General features: G+C 40.3%; 4 protein-coding genes across 6 annotated transcripts; 3 read left to right on the top strand and 1 right to left on the bottom strand.

Annotated features, from left to right (window-relative positions):
* The first annotated feature begins 497 nt into the window (after positions 1-497).
* On the top strand, positions 498-5,643 carry si:ch211-261d7.3 (uncharacterized). Its single transcript, XM_021591782.3, is given in 3 exon segments — positions 498-544; positions 546-612; positions 834-5,643. Coding segments are annotated over 3 exon segments (4,071 nt in total). The 3' UTR covers positions 4,791-5,643.
* A 410-nt stretch (positions 5,644-6,053) lies between these two features.
* On the top strand, positions 6,054-19,285 carry LOC149984475 (uncharacterized). Of its 3 annotated transcripts, none has more exons than XM_090226236.1 (9): positions 6,054-6,340; positions 6,640-6,813; positions 6,997-7,605; positions 7,869-8,138; positions 8,406-8,716; positions 13,552-13,751; positions 18,048-18,277; positions 18,411-18,540; positions 18,683-19,285. In XM_090226236.1, the coding sequence occupies exons 2-5, from the start codon at positions 6,651-6,653 to the stop codon at positions 8,666-8,668; spliced, it is 1,305 nt and encodes a 434-aa protein (XP_090082362.1). In that variant the 5' UTR covers positions 6,054-6,340; positions 6,640-6,650; the 3' UTR covers positions 8,669-8,716; positions 13,552-13,751; positions 18,048-18,277; positions 18,411-18,540; positions 18,683-19,285. The 3 variants fall into 3 exon arrangements, with proteins under 3 accessions (XP_090082362.1, XP_090082361.1, XP_090082365.1); XM_090226235.1 differs by having other exon boundaries at positions 17,807-18,277; XM_090226239.1 differs by having other exon boundaries at positions 6,063-6,340; positions 6,650-6,813; positions 17,807-18,277.
* On the bottom strand, positions 13,570-14,374 carry LOC110503682 (trypsin-3). Its single transcript, XM_036975415.2, has 3 exons — positions 14,148-14,374; positions 13,874-14,010; positions 13,570-13,719 (listed from the first exon to the last, which is right to left on the bottom strand). Exons 1-3 carry the CDS (start codon positions 14,296-14,298, stop codon positions 13,570-13,572), a joined length of 438 nt encoding a protein of 145 aa, XP_036831310.2. The 5' UTR covers positions 14,299-14,374.
* Positions 16,885-18,794, top strand: LOC149984476 (trypsin-3-like). The gene is made up of 5 exons (XM_090230565.1): positions 16,885-17,016; positions 17,807-17,965; positions 18,096-18,252; positions 18,411-18,540; positions 18,683-18,794. The coding sequence occupies exons 1-5, from the start codon at positions 16,885-16,887 to the stop codon at positions 18,792-18,794; spliced, it is 690 nt and encodes a 229-aa protein (XP_090086691.1).
* Positions 19,286-19,896: the final 611 nt, after the last annotated feature.

Below are 19,896 nucleotides of genomic sequence, written 5' to 3'. Positions count from 1 at the left end.
TGTTAGGGGCCCTAGAAAGACTAACATTTCTGCGTGCAAAGGGGAAGTAAACTCAAAATACAACATAACATGACCGTTAGTTCGTTAAACCAAGACAGTTTTCAATGTTATGATGTAGAATCACGTTGCTCAAACCTCTGTTTCTTCTGTTTAGGTACCTGGGGACAGTAGTGGGGGTTACCTGGCTAGTTTGTGGTGGAAGAGGAGACGTGTGGTTTGAACAAAAGCTGGTTGATCGTTCTTGCCTGGGCTGTTATTGGAGGATCTACGTTGAACATTTATCTTTTCCTCATCAGTCCCGCCAGAGAGCCTGCCTAAAAATAAAGACAGTAAGTATTAAAATAGCATAAGAAAGTCACTAATGCATGTTGGAAATAGTAGCATCTTGTTACTTGTATCCCAGAGGCTAGAAAAACTCCATCCTGAATCTAGATTTAATGAGAATTCACCTCTTCCCTATGTTTGGTTTGAAAACACAGAGCAAGAGACTGACTGACATGGGAAGTAAAATTTCCTTCAGTAGAGGAGTCAATGATGAGGAAACGGTCAGCCTTATCTGCTGCTCATAGCAACCCTCCTAAACCCTTGCCTGCCCTGACTAACGAGAAACCGGTAACTGCTGATACTGGCAATGGAGACGCTACTGTTCTAATGTGTCCCCCTTCAGGGTATTTTCATGTCTAGAACTGTATGTCTGACACAATATACCCATATATTTGTGCGATATGTGCTGCGTCTGCCTGTTTCTATATTTGATTATGAAAACTAAGACCGGCGCAAAAGAAAAGTATTAACACGTTATACCCTTTTTTTAATATATATATTTTTTACAGCCATCTGAAGAGAAGATCAGCAAGGAGGTAGACAACTGCCATAACATGCCCCCAATGAAGGAGCCCTTACAAAGACCCCAACTACAGAGAGAAAGTAAAAGCCAACAGAACAAAGTGGTAGCTGAACCCTCTGACACACGGTCACTACCAGGTACCCCTGTTTCGGTTGTCCATCCTAATTCCAGAAAGGTAAACTCTGGTGACATTAATCACAGAAGAAAGCTCACAAAGACCCAGGCAAATATGGAGAAAATGCATGTTAATTCACCTGCTACTGGTCATGGTAGAACTCAATGTGAAAGTGCCAATCCTGAAGTGCATTTATCACTTACTGGGAGTGAGCAAACATTGAACTGTATCACAAAGGAGCTGGTGGGTGTAACAAGGCCAGCAGCGGTAGACGTTGTTAGGAAACGTGGTCGCCCTCACAAGAAGGCAAAGATGCTGCATACTGTGCTACAAACAGTGGAGAGTTCTTCTCATCTGAGCACTGCAGAATCAAAGGATTGGATTGAAACAATGTCTGACAGAGCGAATGCTATTTCTTTTACTACAAACTGTGTAGAAAACAGGGATGACATGTCTCTCAGAGCTATTGAAACAAAAGCAATACCTCTAAACTGTGAACCAAGCAATACAGCGGTGTCTGTTCTTGACTTGTCCCCCCAAGACCATCAACCAGCTGAATCCAGCCCTGTGGCTATCTCACCCTTGGAACCAAAAAGAAAAAGGGGACGACCAAAGGGGTCGACCAAGAAACGACCAGGAAAAACCATGAACACTATTTCAGTGCAACAATCCCATGTAACAGAAGAAAAAAATGTAATTAAAAAGGAACCTGATGAGATGCTATCTGAAAAGGAAAAGAGAGGAAACATTGGTCCTCAGCCTGAGGAAACTCCTGTTGAGCCTAAACACAGAGTAGGACGACCACCAAAGAAAACAACACTCGTGAGGCAGTTTGCATTAGCACAGAGAAAGTCACAGAGAAAATCATGTTCTATTACAGCATCTGTGAATTCTCAGGATATTACACCACAACATCAGAAGATTGAGACTGAGCGTTCAGATTATATAGCAAGGCATGTGTCTGTGTCGCTTAGTCGCGTTGATTCTCAGAGAGGTGGTAGGTCAAGTGGGACTGCTGACATGATCTCTAATGTGAAGTGTGAGGATATTGAAATAGAGCTGGGGGATTTTAATTCCCTGGCACAGTCAAATTGTCTCATGTCTTTTCAATGCCAAACTGACACCAGTGTGAAGGTTGAGCCCTGTAATACTAGTTGTGAAGGCACTGAATTCAAAAAGCCACTCAAAGTTGACAAATGCAGAGGAACTGCTGGCACTGCTCCCAGAAAGCGATCCCGGTTTGTTTTTGGAAAAACTAAATACAAAAAAGGAAAGAGGAAAAGGTTCATTGATGCTAGAGGTAGACTCCAAAGTGTGACCTCACAGGGAGATCCAGACACCATGTCAAAGCAGGTCGATGAAGGCAATGGTGATGTTGGAAAGGAGATGGACTGTGGCGAGTCAGCTTGGGAGTATGAGGGCAACACAAATGACAGCTTTTCAAATGGAAGTAAGTCAACAGATGAAGGATTTAAAGATTTGCCTGAGAGTCACCAAAATCCTATCGTCACTGATGTAAACATATTAGAAACTATGTCGCATGAGTCCTTTTCGAAATCAGATGTCGTACAAGGTGAAGAATTTACAAGTAAGAAAATCAAGAAAGAGAGAGATGGTGTAGGCGATGAAACTGAATATAACCCAACAAGCAGTTGTCCGAAGGCTAGGGGTAGACCAAAAGGGAGACCAAAAGGCACAGGGAAAACGTGTGAGTACTGCGGACGTCATTTTGATTTTGTGTCTGTATATACCGTCCATCTACGCACTCATACAGGCGAAAGGCCCTATAAGTGCATTGATTGTGACCAAGACTTTGCCCAGCTATCTAACTTAAAAAGTCATGTCAAGAAACATAACAAGCGCTGTCAGCCTCTGAAGTGTCCTTATTGCAAAATGAAGTTCAGTAATTCAGAGGAATTGCTTGCTCATTGCAAGTGGCACTCGCAGAACCCGAACCAGGACTCTGAGTCTGGGAGTAAAACGAAGGATAACAGAAATGAGGCCACTCATACACCCCTTGTTTCTCTGAAAGAAAGGAGAAAAAGGGGAAAGGGGGGGATACTCAAATGCCACATTTGTGGGAAAGTATTTCCCTTTTGGTCTGGTCTGCAGGTTCATATACGTATGCACACTGGGGAAAAACCATATATCTGTAAAGTATGTGGGAAAGCCTTTAGTAATCGCTCATCAATTCGTATTCATGAGGTGACACACTGGTCCATTAAGCCTTACAACTGCACATGGTGTGGAAAGAGTTTCACTCAGTTGTCGTCTGCAAAAAAACATCCCTGCAAGGGTCTGAGGGAGAGTAATGACAGAGGGAGCCGGAAGAAGCCTTTCATATCTTTTACATGCCACATCTGCGAAGAGAGATTTGTTCAGAGGCGTCAGTACAAAACCCACCTGAAAACCCATGCTGGTGTGAAGCTCTTTCGCTGTTTATTCTGTGACCAGCTGTTTAGTGTGATGTCAGAATTTGAAGAGCACCACCAATATTGCACCAAAGTTAGGGGGGAGAAGATGACATCCAAATCTGAATTTAGGATTTGGAAACCTAGAGCCCCTAATCAGCAAAGCTCGCAGCAACCAAGTGTCAAGAGTCATTCACCAGTCACCCAATTAGTATTTCCTGCAGCTGCAGATAGTCACCCATTTCAGAACCTTGGACAGAGTTCAGCTTCCTCTGCCTCGTTGCTGAACTGTGAACCTAACTCGCAGCAAAAAAAAAGTGGTCGTCTGTCTTCACAAACACATCCCAATAAAGACATTGCTACAACTCTGCGCCCCTTCCAAACATGCATTATACCCACAAACAATCTCACCCCACTTGTATCAAAGTTGAACAGTCTAGATCGTAAATCTGACCCGAGGAAGTACTTATGCCCACGTTGTGGAAGACTTTTCAGACACACAGGAAGACTCCGAGCCCACATGCTAACTCATGCCCACAGTCAGAGCTACACCTGTGACTGCTGTGGAAAGACCCTGGAAAGCTGGAAAAAGCTTTGGCTTCACCAGCGAATCCACAGACAGAAACTAGGACGGTTCTCATGTCCAAAGTGTCGCCAAGGTTTCCGCTTCGTTGGGCCCTACAAGCAGCACATGCTGCGAGAACACCCTGAGTACCAGTGGATCGATGAGAGACCAAACAAAACTCTCCAAGGACTTGAACAGCAGCAGTGCCTGCCTTATCAATGTGAGGAGTGCAACACCAGCTTCAGGACACTAGATTTGCTTTTCAATCATCAGCTTTGCCATTCCTCACCAGGTGACCACAGTATGTGGATACAGGACGACTGCTATGATTACTCTCCCTCGACACATGAACATGATGTACCTTCCAACGTGAATGGATTTGACCCTCACATGAACAGTGGAGTAACACACTCCCATCAGGAACTCCACCATACCTACTACCCTTCTCCGCCTCTTCAAGCAAACCACCCACGAGGTTCACATCTCCTTCATTACTTTTCCAATCATTCAGACCTACTACATTCACTGTCACCCCTTATACCTGTGCCTCCCCCAATGCAACACCCAGGTTTCCAACCAGGCCTCCGGTCTTATGACTCCACCCAGCCGCTCACAAGCCCTCTATCACCACTGTACTCACAGGTAGAGACCATTCCAAACCCTGACAGAAAAGATGGGAATGTAAACAGGAAGCAGAGTAGAATTTATGGGAATGCGACTAAACGTGCTGCTAGATCCAAGGAGGACAAGGCGACAATGGGGGGGTTGGATTGTGCGGAGTGTGGTGTTCAGTTTCCTGCTGTCTCGCAACTCTATGAGCATTATTTGCAGCATGCCAGGGGAGAGGTGTAAGAAATTAAAATGAGGGACCTTTTTCTAACACAAAGGCACGTTATCCTCCCATCTCTTTCTCAGAGGTTTATCAGTTTAGAAATGGCTTATAGGTCAACTAACAAAAGCGGCATTTTTAACACATTGTTGTGTTAAATGTTGTATGTATTGATGTGTTTGAGTGAATATTCTGTTGAATGGAGATTGTTACTCTGGTTGCTTGTTGGTCGTTAGGGAAGCTGATTACTTTTGGTTGTTATTCGATTTACTTACACTATGATCAATTTTAAGTTGACAGTATTTTTTTTTTTTTTTGGCGGGTGTCCCTTAATCTGAAAAGATGGTCAGTGCTTTTATACATTTGAGTAGCTGTAGTAGGTTTTGAGACGAGGACAGATCATGGCCTGCAATCTATTTTTCAATGGAAGTTTGAGTGTAAATTGCTATGCTTGATCATGGAACATTGTCATACCTCTTTTTGTCATTGTTAATAACCTCTTACTGTCAGACTCTGATTCTCAACTGATGAAAAATGTTGTAATTTAGCCTGCCAATACAAGTGATTAACATACCTTTTTATTTTGTCCATTTATTTCAAAGAAAATTAGAAACCTCGTATTTTGCAAGTTAGTCATTTATTCTATGGTTAAGTGTTGATTTGTAACTTATGCAAGAAAAATATTTTCACTGCCAATACTCTAGTCGTTTTACCTAATAGGCCTACATTCCCTCATGTTTACAGAAAGTTATTTTGTTTAGAAAAGCAGTACTTGTTCTGTTGCTGATGAACTGACTGCTGTTTACATACTGTATATTTTACTTTCTAGTTTCACTCAGTTATTGTGTCAGATAAAAATAAAAGCCACCTTTCTAATGTTGTGCTTATTTCATTTCAGACATATAGCCTAGCACAAGTACATATGTAGGCCAACAGGACACATGTCATATGGGATTCACTTGCTGGTTTGAATTATTTTGTTGTAGAATGCCCTTTTGAAGGCACTGTTGACTGTATTGAATGGTAATGTCGTTTGCTCACTGTGGAGAAAAAACTAACTTTCCCCAGATGATGGGGAGTCAATGTAAGATTTAACATTTTTCAAGACTTTAACTTTGAAATCAGATTGATGTGTTATGGACTACATTTTAATTTGAAGACATATGTGAGACTAATTTCAATTGTACTATTCAGGGATTGTGTTTTTTTGCGCCCTTATGTATAGTGTGAAATTGTGATAAAGCTTTATTTTAATGGTGAGGCGCCGCTAATAGTTTTTTACGGTTGCAGACGACAGAATGGGGCGTGGTCCAAATGGGCGGCAGTAAATCAGTCACGCCACGGTCAAAACATTGGGGTGAAAAAAAAATGTTCTTCACAATCCCACCATCGGATGCGCACCGGTTGACATCAAACATGGAGAACATGCATATAATTTAGTTATAATGCAAATATGTTTATTCTACTGCAAACAAGAGATGTAGTTTACCGGTATCTTTGAAGTATTTTATACCCGCGCATTAAACCGCAAGGGACAGAGAGAGGATCCATTGAATCTTGAGGAGCAGCCAAGGTAGGCGACGGAATTTGAGGTCATTGACGGTCACAGCCAGGTTCTGTCCATGATATCTTGTACAAATTAGAAGGTGTTCTGTTTTGACCTAAATATGTTATATTTACTGCGTAGGCTATAAACTGAAGAAATTACACAAATGTTTTATATAACCATATTTTGGAAAGTAGTCTGATCTGTGACCAGAGTATGGTTCTACAGCTGACAGACTGTTTATAATAAGCCTTAGCAATCAGGACCAAATGTTCAAGCCATTTCTTTTTCATCATACCCTATTGATGTGCCTACTAATCTCAAAGAATACAATAGGATGGAGACAGTATGTGGTAAAGGAGCGACATTGGATGGTGACATGCTGATGGTCATCGTTAAACAAGAGGAAGAAGACCATATGGAGCAGATGTCCAATGGTCCACTGTCATCTGACACGCTCATCAAACAGGAGCAAGAGGGCCTAGAACAAGGCACTACAGGTGTGTCCAAATAAGGGTTTAGGAGCCTGCAAGCCAACACTTGCACAGAAACGGAATTGTAGTATTGATCATTTTACAACACGATACAATACATTAGTCTCTTATTTTCAACCTTGATTTTCAACACATTTACTTTCTTTGCTCCTGCAATCCCACTAAATCATGGTCATGCTTCAACTCCAGCTCCAGGCGACCAACTCCCTGAGGAAACCGACACCCTGGAAGAAGCAGAGGAGGAGAAAAAGAGGAGGAAGGAAAAGACCGAAGAGAGGTTCTGGTCTGCTGTTGAGACTGAGGATGTCTCTGGGTCAGACTCCAGTTGGTGCTGCAGACTGTGTCAGCGCTGCTTCAGTTCCTCCTGGCAGCTGACGGGACACTGTTGTACTGGCATCGCGGGGGAGGACGGGGTCGCCCACGGCCACAAGGTCAAACTGGAGTTCCGGTGCCCAGTGTGTGGCGACCGCTTCCTCCGCCCCACAGCCTTCATCATGCACAAGCGCAGTCACATGGGCCAGTCCCAGTACGTCTGTGGGGTCTGTGGACGGACGCTCAAGAGCCTACGCAAGCTGTCCTCTCACAAGCGCTCACACTCCCGCCGCCGCGGGACTGTGGCTGAACGACAGCAGTGCCATGACTGCAGCCAGAGCTTCTGCAACTTGACGGCACTCAGAAGCCACCGGGAGAGACAGCATGGAGAGGAGAGGAACTGTAAGGATGAGGAGGACAGTGAGGTGAGAGAGGAAGAGGAGGGAAGCACTGCAGTAATCTCTAATGATTCAACCAGAGTTTCAGGTAAGGCTGGTTCTTTATTAGTATTTCCTATTGTTTAGGCTATGGATTCACCTCTCATTTGCAAGGTACTTGGAATTCTGTGAACTGGTGTCTTAAAACCGATTATTCTGATCTAGATATGGTATGTATCTTGTTAATTTCTCTTTTCAATGACTCAGTATTTACCTGTATTTGACAATCTTTCCTCTTTGCAGCAAATCACCACATCATTGTGTATCCACTGGTTCTCCTAACCGTCTCTAATTAGCTTTCTCTTCCCCTAGCCCAGCCTCCCCAATCTCCTCAGTGCCACCAGTGTTTCATGACCTTTCAGGATGCAGAGACAGAAGAGAGGCATTTACGCTTCAAGCACCCAGTAGAGTATGAGAGACATCTCAGAGGTCGCACAGTGTTTGCCTGCTGTGTCTGCGACCGTACATTCCCCTCCTCCCGCCTGCTCTCAGCTCACCAACGCACCCACAGCAAGTGGAGTCTGCCCCCCACTGTCCCAGAAGACTCTGTCCAAGAAAGCACAGACGGAGGAGAGTCTGAGGGTATATAGAATATTTTAATGTTTTTAATACAGTCTATGTACTTAATATTTCTTTCAGTTTTCACGTTTTATAATTATATATTTTTTTGTGTTTTATTAAAAAAATTACAATGTTTCTATTGTCACACACCGAATAGGTGCAGTGAAATGTTAGTTTTTTTTACATGGTCAGCCATAGTAGTACAGCGCCCCTGGAGCAAATAAGGGTTAACTGTCTTGCTCAAGGACACATCAACAGATCTTTCATCGTGTCGGCTTGGTATTTCAGGTGTGGACAATGAAAAAAACAGAGCTGGTCCAACAAGCTGTGAGCACTGTCACATCATCTTCAATGACCCTCGAACCTGGGAACGTCACATGACGGCCAAGCACCCCCCATCCCTGTCGACACCTACTTCACCAGGGAATGCCTACCTGACTTCTAGACCTGCCAGGGGTCAACTACGACCCTATCGCTGCTCCTCCTGTGGAGAGAGATTCATACAGGAAAGCACCCTGACCAAACACTGCACAGAGGCACACGCCAGCTGAGAGAGGATGGTTCTGGGAGCATAGATACCAAGATGAAGAGGACAAGAGGCAAGTTGGAGTGATTTATATATATGATAGTTTTCCAGGAGTGCCTTGACTAACTATTTATAAAGTTGTTTAACGAAGAAATTACATGTCACTTATGAGATTTATCCTATAATTTCATTGTAGGTCTGAGTGTCAACCCTTATGCCAACTTTCTCCAACAAGAAACAGAATCTTCAAAAAATCTATTTTGAATTAATATCTCTTTTAGGGCTGTGACGATAACAGTATTGCAATATTTTTTTCCATGCCAAAAAATGAAAACGCGAAGAAGACTTGACTCTTTGGTCCTTTTTATTTTCCAAGCTATAGCTTTGAAAATAAATAAGTGATTCTGGATGAAAACATAACGATGTTTGTTTCCAACTTCAAGGCTGTTGCCCCAAAGAAGTTAAATCCACTTTGTGTTTTGTTTCCTTGCCACGATACTGGTATTGTCCCGGCCCTAACAACTTGAAAAGCACGAGTGTCAAAATGGAGTAGTTTTCAAAATAAAAGCATGACCATATTTATTAGAGATTCACCTAAAAAAAAGAATAGTTATTCACCTGTGCCATGAATAAAGATAGGATGAAAACAGACCAAACCAGCCTTTGATAATTTTGATAGCAATAATGTTTGTACTACGACATGTAAACTACATGAACAAAAGTATGGGAACACCTGCTCATCAAACATCTCATTCCAAAATCATGGGCATTAATATGGAATTGGTTCCCACTTTGCTGCTATAACAGTCTCCACTCTTCTGGGTAGGCTTTCCATTAGTAGTTGAACATTGCTGTGTGTATTTGCTTCCATTCAGCCACGTGCATTAGTGAGGTCGGGCGCTGATGTTGGGCGATTAGGCCTGGCTCGCAGTCGGCGTTCTATTTCATCCCAAAAGTGTTCAATGGGGTTGAGTTCAAGGCTCTATGCAGACCAGTCAAGTTCTTCCACACCGATCTCAACATACCATTTCTGTATGGACCTCGCTTTGTAGACGGTGGCATTGTCATGCTGAAACAGGAAAGGGCCTTCTCCAAACTGTTGCCACAAAATTGGAAGCACCAAATCGTCTAGAATGTCATTGTATGCTGTAGCGTTAAGATTTCCCTTCACTTTAACTAAGGGGCCTAGCCCAAACCATGGAAAAACTTTATTCCTCCTCCACCAAACTTTACAGTTGGCACTATGCATTGGGGCAGGTAGCATTCTCCTGGCATCCGCCAAACCCAGATTCATAGATCTGACTGCCAGATGGTGAAGCGTGATTTATCACTCCATAGAATGTGTTTCCACTCCTCCAAAGTCCAATGGCGGCGAGCTTTACACTTAGTATACAGTACCTTCGGGAAAGTATTCAGACCCCTTGACTTTTTCCACATGTTGTAACGGTACAGCCTTATTCTAAAATGGATTTAAAAATAACTTATTCTCAGCAATCTACACACGATACCCTATAAAGCGAAAACAAGTTTTTAGAATTTTTGCAAATGTAAACAGAAATGCCTTATGTAAATAAGTATTCAGACCCTTTGCTATGAGATTCAAAATTGAGCTCCGGTGCATCCTGTTTCCATTGATCGTCCTTGAGATGTTTCTACAACTTGTTTGGAGTCCACCTGTGGAAAATTCAATTGATTGGACATGACTTTGAAAGGCACACACCTGTCTATATAATGTCATAAAGTTGACAGTGCATGTCAGACCAAAAACCAAGCCATGAGGTCGAAGGAATTGTCCATAGAGCTCCGAGACTGGATTGTGTCGAGGCACAGACATGAAGGGTACCAAAAACATGTCTGCAGCATTGAAGGTCCCCAAGAACACAGTGGCCTCCATCATTCTTAAATGGAGGATGTTTTGAACCACCAAGACTTCCTACAGCTGGCCACCCGGCCAAACTGAGCAATCGGGGGAGAAGGGCCTTGGTCAGGGAGGTGACCAAGAACCCGATGGTCACTCTGTCAGAGCTCCAGAGTTCCTCTGTGGAAATGGGAGAATCTTCCAGAAGGACAGCCATCTCTGCAGCACTCCACCAATCAGGCCTTTATGGTAGAGGGGCCAGACGGAGAAATGTACAGAGATCCTTGATGAAAACCTGCTCCAGAGCCCTCAGGACCTCAAACTGGGGTGAAGGTTCACCTTCCAACAGGACAACAACCCTAAGCACACAGGCAAGACAACGCAGGAATGGCTTTGGATCAAGTCTCAATGTACTTGAGTTGCCCAGACTTGAATCCGATCGAACATCTTTGGAGAGACCTGAAAATAGCTGTGCAGCAACCCTACCCATCCACCCTGACAGAGCTTTAGAGGATCTGCAGAGAAGAATGGGAGAAACTCCCCAAATACAGGTGTGTCAAGCTTGTAGCGTCATACCCAAGAAGCCTCGAGGCTGTAATCACTGCCAAAGGTGCTTCAACAAAGTACTGAGTAAAGGGTCTGAATACTTATGTGAATGTCATATTTCAGTGTTTATTTTTTATAAATTAGCAAACATTTCTAAAAACCTGTTTTTGCTTTGTCATTATGGAGTGTTGTGTGGATGAGGAAAAAAGCCATTTAATCATTTTTAGAATAAAGATGTAACGTAACAAAATGTTGAAAAAGTCAAGGGGTCTGAATACTTTCCAAAGGCACTGTATGTAAAGACAAGATTAAATCAAGAATAGTGTGATTGATGACAATATCAGCCTATCACTTGTGATTGATATATTATCACTTGTGAATTATGCCCAGTTTAAGGCAAACACCGCTTGCTTTTTTTTTTTTTTTTGTGCTACTTTTTCAAATCATAGCTGCACACCTCATGTAGCCTGGCCTATATGCTATGATAAGGTTTGTATCACAACTAAAGTGGCCAAATAACTGCTTAAAATTAATCACATTAATCTGCTTTACAATGGGTTTAAAGCCTAACTGGCATACATACATACTGTGTGCAGAGCTTGAGTTTCAAGTTTGTGACAGGTAATTTTCACAATAAATGCACCTTCATAATAAAAGCATTAAATGCATAATCGCATTTGTGGTCACTTTTGAGAATGGTGTTTTCCTGCTAATGGAACATTTGCGTTTATAGCATTCTGCCGTGTGCGCATTGCTGAGCTTATAATGTGACGAAATAGCTTAACAGTTTATCAACCGGTTTAAGCGAACATTTCTCATCTGTTCCGTCAGGGTCATTGCTTAAAACAGTTTTTTTTATGCTAGAAATTGTATTAATTTGGGATCTATCGCATCCCACAAATGTCCCAGACTATGTTTGGAATATTTATTTCTCGCACAGAATAGAGTAGGTCAACTTTTGTACTACGGCGGATAGTCATTTGTTAGGCCTACTCATCTTGTTGGCTGACGAAAAGTAAATGCAGACAGTTCTTCCAATATCTTCAACATGCGCCTCGGAATTGGATAAGGATGTGTGCAGTTGTCTGTCTTCACTTGTAGCCTGTGAGAAAGACCCAATCACGTGACTGCGAGCCATGTGAGTGAGAGGTGCTTCGACACGCAGCCGGGAGAAGGGAATTGTAATTATTGTATTCAGCCCAAGGGCACAACGGTCACTGACCGCAAAAAGCATTTTTAGGGGGCATTACAGCCATAGAAAGGGGATGCAGCTGGGGTTTTCAAGGCTCTTCGAATTGTGAATCAGACTGATGAAGTGTGTACAACCTATGCAAAAAAACAAACAAAGTAGAGCTCATGCCTTTCATGTGACTTTTTTTCAAATCATCATTAGTTGCATCATGCAGCCAAGAATGTATTACAAATCAAAACACAACCCAAGTGAAGTTACATAACTCTAAATGAAGCATATAGGGGTAGCTGTTTCTTTGTTAACCGCTCAACACAAAAATGTGCGCACTCCCTCAAATTGTTTGGAGAAAATATATTTTATTCAGCTATGTCCAATTGTATTCTTCATACTATAAAATAATGATACGGAATTCTAAGCAAATCTTGTCTGCTAAATGAACTAGTGTAGCCCACAGCCATATGGCATAGCCAGATCAGGGCCGAACATAACAAGAAAAATGCTATTCTGTTCTGAAATAGACTTCTTCATATCATGTTTCTTTTGATCTGTCTAAAAATAAATAATGGATTTATTATGATGGTGTAGGCTATATTACATGGATTTATTATGATGGTGTAGGCTATATTACATGGATTTATTATGATGGTGTAGACTATATTACATGGATTTTAGACCTTTTAAAATGTAGATGTTCCAAAAGTCTGCATCAGTGGCTTGTAGGCCATGTGTGGATGCCAGGAGATGCTCAATGTATTTATGTTCATTAACGGTCAATTATTGTGAGAACAGCAGATATTTGCTTGAGAATCACCGTCTGACAAAATTTCAGGACTGCCACAGCCCTAGTTGCAACCAAGGACACACCATTTTTACACGCTACGCACTTCAGCACTCGGCTGTCCAGAGCTTGTGTGGCCTACCACTTCGCGGCTGAGCGGTTGTTGCTCCTAGACGTTTCCACTTCACAATAACAGCACAGTTGACCGGGGAAGCAGGGAAGAAATTTGACAAACTGACTTGTTGGAAAGTAGCATCCAATGACAGTGTTACCTTAAAAGTCACTGAGTTTTTCAGCAAGGCAATTCTACTGCCAATGTTTGTCTATGGCGATTGCAGGGCTGTGTACTCGCAGCAATGGGTGTGGCTGAAATAGCCAAATCCACTAATTTGAATGGGTGTCCACATACTTTTGTATATATAGGGTATGTTCCTCTAGAACAGTTAGTGAACAAATAACAGAAGACAGTGTTTAAAAGTAAAATATCATTTATTTTCTCATGACCGTTGTTGTTATCATGTATTTCTGTCTTAGAGAATATGTCTAGATCAATTAGTTGGAGGACATGGTGCTGCTGATCCAGGATTTGTAGTTGCAGACCTTGGTGTAGACACCAGGCTTGTTCCTCTGGGCACAGCCGTAACCCCAGGACACAACACCCTGCAGCTGACCATTGCACACCACGGGGCCACCGGAGTCTCCCTAATAGAGCGATGGGGAAACAGAAATTAAAGGTGAGCAGATTTGTTTCATGGTATCAGTCAATCTAGGTTGAAGGATGGTTTTTGGAAATTTTAGAATCGTATTTTCATTAACTCTCTTAATGGATCAGTGGAAGTGCTTCAGCTCAGCTTACCTGGCAAGAGTCCTTGCCTCCCTTCATGAAGCCAGCACAGAACATGTTGGAGGTGATCTGTCCAGGATAGGCGCTGTTGCAGCTTCTGCTGCTCAGGATGGGGAGATCCAGACACCTCAGAGTGTCAGGGTAGTTGCCTAGAGATGGGCAGAAGAGGATTAGTCTCTCGATCATTCTCTCTTTGGTTCTGAGTGGTCAGAGATATAATTTATCATCAGTTTGAGAAACAATGAATACCAAAAGTCTTTGTGGGCATATTGTTAATGCTACTCACTGCTGCTGCCGGATAGGTTGGCCCAGCCAGAGACCAGACAGCTGGAGGGCAGAGCCACAGTGCTCACATAGCTGATCAGTGAGGCGGGCCTGCTCAGCTTGATCAGCATGATGTTGTTGTCCAGGTTGCGGCTGTTGTAACTGGGGTGCATGATGACCTTTACTGAGTCGATGAACTGCTCAGTGCCCTCGTTGACGGTAATGTCATGCTCACCCAGACGCACCTGCATGCGGCTGGGGAGAGAGAGGGTAGGGTTAATCAGATGTACTTGTAGCAGTGAGCAGCAGACACCACCCATGTGCTGGAGATCAGGGAGCCACCCCAGAAGTGGTAGCCAGACTGCAGTGATGCCTGGTAGGATGCATAGTTCTTTCTGCACTCATACCCTCCGACAATCCTGTCATCCTCTATGGGGGCAGCGACTGAGTGGGATGTAAAGGAGAAATCTTTGTAAAGAAAAAGGTCAAATGTACCAAACTTTTCAAACGGTGTAGCTTATAGTATAGTTATATATGTATAGTTATAGCTTATAGTATAGTTATATATGTATAGTTATATATGTATAGTTATAGCTTATAGTATAGTTATATATGTATAGTTATATATGTATAGTTATAGCTTATAGTATAGTTATATATGTATAGTTATAGCTTATAGTATAGTTATATATGTATAGTTATAGCTTATAGTATAGTTATATATGTATAGTTATAGCTTATAGTATAGTTATATATGTATAGTTATAGCTTATAGTATAGTTATAGCTTATAGTATAGTTATATATGTATAGTTATAGCTTATAGTATAGTTATATATGTATAGTTATAGCTTATAGTATAGTTATATATGTATAGTTATATATGTATAGTTATAGCTTATAGTATAGTTATAGCTTATAGTATAGTTATATATGTATAGTTATAGCTTATAGTATAGTTATATATGTATAGTTATAGCTTATAGTATAGTTATATATGTATAGTTATAGCTTATAGTATAGTTATATATGTATAGTTATATATGTATAGTTATAGCTTATAGTATAGTTATATATGTATAGTTATATATGTATAGTTATAGCTTATAGTATAGTTATATATGTATAGTTATAGCTTATAGTATAGTTATATATGTATAGTTATAGCTTATAGTATAGTTATATATGTATAGTTATAGCTTATAGTATAGTTATATATGTATAGTTATATATGTATAGTTATAGCTTATAGTATAGTTATATATGTATAGTTATAGCTTATAGTATAGTTATATATGTATAGTTATATATGTATAGTTATATATGTATAGTTATAGCTTATAGTATAGTTATATATGTATAGTTATAGCTTATAGTATAGTTATATATGTATAGTTATAGCTTATAGTATAGTTATATATGTATAGTTATATATGTATAGTTATAGCTTATAGTATAGTTATAGCTTATAGTATAGTTATATATGTATAGTTATAGCTTATAGTATAGTTATATATGTATAGTCATAGCTTATAGTATAGTTATATATGTATAGTTATATATGTATAGTTATATATGTATAGTTATAGCTTATAGTATAGTTATATATGTATAGTTATAGCTTATAGTATAGTTATATATGTATAGTTATAGCTTATAGTATAGTTATATATGTATAGTTATATATGTATAGTTATAGCTTATAGTATAGTTATAGCTTATAGTATAGTTATAGCTTATAGTATAGTTATATATGTATAGTTATAGCTTATAGTATAGTTATATATATGTATAGTTATAGCTTATAGTATAGTTATATATGTATAGTTATATATGTATAGTTATAGCTTATAGTATAGTTATATATGTATAGTTATAGCTTATAGTATAGTTATATATGTATAGTTATAGCTTATAGTATAGTTATATATGTATAGTTATAGCTTATAGTATAGTTATATATGTATAGTTATAGCTTATAGTATAGTTATATATGTATAGTTATAGCTTATAGTATAGTTATATATGTATAGTTATAGCTTATAGTATAGTTATATATGTATAGTTATAGCTTATAGTATAGTTATATATGTATAGTTATAGCTTATAGTATAGTTATATATGTATAGTTATAGCTTATAGTATAGTTATATATGTATAGTTATAGCTTATAGTATAGTTATATATGTATAGTTATATATGTATAGTTATATATGTATAGTTATAGCTTATAGTATAGTTATAGCTTATAGTATAGTTATATATGTATAGTTATAGCTTATAGTATAGTTATATATGTATAGTTATAGCTTATAGTATAGTTATATATGTATAGTTATATATGTATAGTTATATATGTATAGTTATAGCTTATAGTATAGTTATATATGTATAGTTATAGCTTATAGTATAGTTATATATGTATAGTTATATATGTATAGTTATAGCTTATAGTATAGTTATATATGTATAGTTATAGCTTATAGTATAGTTATATATGTATAGTTATAGCTTATAGTATAGTTATATATGTATAGTTATATATGTATAGTTATAGCTTATAGTATAGTTATATATGTATAGTTATAGCTTATAGTATAGTTATATAGTTATATATGTATAGTTATATAGTTATATATGTATAGTTATATATGTATAGTTATATAGTTATATATGTATAGTTATATATGTATAGTTATAGCTTATAGTATAGTTGTATAGTTATATATGTATAGTTATAGCTTAATCCAGTTTATTTTCATGCCGTCGCAGGACAGTGACTCCATTATAGTAGACAAACAGCACCATGATCCCAGCCAGTACGAGAAGGCACAGCAGGCCCAGAAACGCTGCAGCAACTCTGGAACATCTCCCCATCGAGCCCTCAGAGCCGTAGTTACTTTCTCCAGGTCTACTCTTTGGTGTGGTGTCTTCTGTCTTGGTACCGGAATCATGTCCTTTCAGGGTCTCTGCACTGACATATGACTGTAGTCCACTCATCAGAATCGCCGTCTTGTTCCTCCCTTTTAATGCATTTTGTGTTGTCAATGATACTCAGACATCGTCATGTTCTTTTCCTCCGTCATTCCAATTCAACTATTACCTACACTGTATTCTAATGTGTCTCTGCTGCTCTGTGACTGCACTGTGCTGGGTTTAAGACCCTAGGGAACAGGAAGGCACCTGTGAGAAAGGAAATTACAACAGAACCACCCACCATGCAATTGTTAAAAGTGTTACAAAATATACAACTAAACTGCCACCTAAGTTGTGTGTATGAAAATAATAAGAAAAATGCAGATGCTTGTCACTTCAGGTGGACATAATTCTATCCCAGGTAGGGTAATGTCTGAGCGTCAGATATAGGCCTACTGTTCACAGAAGTGCAAATCCTTGAGAAGATCAGATAATGTGGCCGGTGGAGTGGGTATATAACAGTTTGTCTTCGTGATTGAGTCCTGTGTAGCAACCAAAAAACACAATCATGAAGTACGTTATTCTCCTGGCTGTTTGTCGTTGCGTGTCAGTCCTTGCTTTACTCGTTGAGAGAAATTGTTTAAGTTCACATTGGTGTCCATCCTGTGATAATACGCAGTGAATATTTACTGAACACAGGCACTTAAGTTTTCAAGTGTTGTATTTCCATGCAATTTCACACTGATTCCTTCTGTCTGTATTTCAGTCGCTGTCCTCATTGAGGATAACAGGATTTTCGGAGGGTATGAGTGCAGAAAGAACTGCATCCTACCAGGCATCACTGCAGTCTGGTTACCACTTCTGTGGTGGCTCCCTGATCTCCAGCACATGGGTGGTGTCTGCTGCTCACTGCTACAAGTCATATGTGACTGATGAAACTTTCTTCAAAAACATTGACAGTATGTTTGACATTAAACCTTTTTTGTACATCTGATTAACCCTCCCAGCCACATTCAGGTGTGTCTACGTGACCACACAACATTGTCGTCAACGAGGGCACTGAGCAGTTCGACTCAGGGAAGGTCATCATGCACCCCAGTTACAACAGCCGCAACCTGGACAACGACGTCAAGCTGAGCATGCCCGCCTCCCTGAACAGCTACATGTGCACTGTGGTCATGCCCTGCCGCTGTGCCAGCTCTGGCACCCACTGTATGGGGCAACCTACCCAGCAGAGGTAGCATCAACATTATGTTCACAAATACTTTTAGTATTCGTTGTTTTTCAAACTGATTCCAAATGATATCACTGACCACTCAGAACCAAAGGGAGAATGTTTGATATACTAATCCTGTTTTGCTTCTCTCTAGCCTTCTACCCCGACCAACTGTTCTGCCTGGATCTCCCCATCCTGAGCAGCGGCAACAGCACCTACCATGGACAGATCAACTCCACATGTTCTGCGCTGGCTTCGTGGATGGAGGCAAGGACTCTTGCCAGGTAACCTGAGCTGAATTCATAGCACAACTTTCTACCGTTGTCCTTTTCATTTGTTAAAAGCTCTCATCTGTTGTGATTAACCAGCTTCAAACCAATATTGAAAAATGCACCTCTAACCACCTTTCACTTGCCCTTCTTCCAGGGAGACCGTGGTGTGCAATGGGCAGCTGCAGGGTGCTGTGTCCTGGGGTTACAGTTGTGCCCAGACTAAGATCTGCAACTCCTGGATAAGCAGCACCATGTCCTCCAACTAATTGATTTAGACTGGAAGAGACCCATGATAACTGGTATGAGAAAATAAAAACACCATTCTTTAAAGTGCATTACTATGAGTGCAATATGTGCTTTTAGGAAAGTATGAAACAGGTATCTGGCTAGTGCTTATTATGTCTAACTTGTAAAGCAAGAGTTGCAGACAACAGCTCAATCTGTTCAATGCCAATTGTGCACTGTTAGCTGGTGAGCCGTTTCCTGGAAACTTAATGATATGAGAATGAACAATTGTCAGTGGAAATATGATAACACATGAACTAGAAACTGCAATAGACACGAGTAGAACATGCTTTGGTTTCTCTTCATAGGTTAATTCATGGAAATTACACAAATGTAGTCTTTCAGTTGTACAGAAAACATTTTAAAATGTAGAATGTTGACAATATGCATACAATGAACCTAAATGTGGAGCATTCCAATTGTGTAGCTATTTAGCTAAGACATAATGAATAAAGGTTTGTGTTCGTTTGTCTGCTGACTTAAATTGGTGAACTTCAAATGGCAAATGCCTCTTCGATGAGGTTTAACAGCGGCTGGTATCCAATAAATGTTGCATTACCACCACCTACTAGACTGGAGTACAACTCCCTTATACTTCGCTTGAAAAAAATAAGTAAATACCCTACCATCTAACACTACACTCATAACACCACCATACTCCACTATTTAAATATATTTAGTCTGACCTCAGGCCAAGAACCTGAAAGAATGGGACACCACCACTTAACACACCCTGTAACTCTGATGTCAAGTCTCACACACCAAAAGATCTCTCTGCTCAGCTGTCACAACCTCAACTTTCTGCGACTTATGTTCCATCCCTGCAGGAGTTGATGACCGTTGCTATAAAAGCTAAAACGCCAATCTTACTGAAACATATCACTTGTTGGCCTCTCTCTGTACTGGTACAGATCTACTACTCACACCACTCCTCTCAGGATCCCTCCCCCTTGACCCATATTCCTCTACTTTCTTCACTGCCTCAGCATATGACAACTTCTGCACTCCTCTAACCCTGGAAACCTCAACCTGCCTCTCTCACACGGGCCATTTCTCATCCCCACCTCCATGGGCACCCTTACA

This window comes from Oncorhynchus mykiss, chromosome 3 (assembly GCF_057628025.1).
Source record: "Oncorhynchus mykiss isolate SJ-2025 chromosome 3, ASM5762802v1, whole genome shotgun sequence".
Lineage (NCBI taxonomy): Eukaryota > Metazoa > Chordata > Actinopteri > Salmoniformes > Salmonidae > Oncorhynchus > Oncorhynchus mykiss.
Note: the sequence above shows the minus strand (reverse complement) of the source record. Positions and strands in the feature narration are given on the sequence as shown.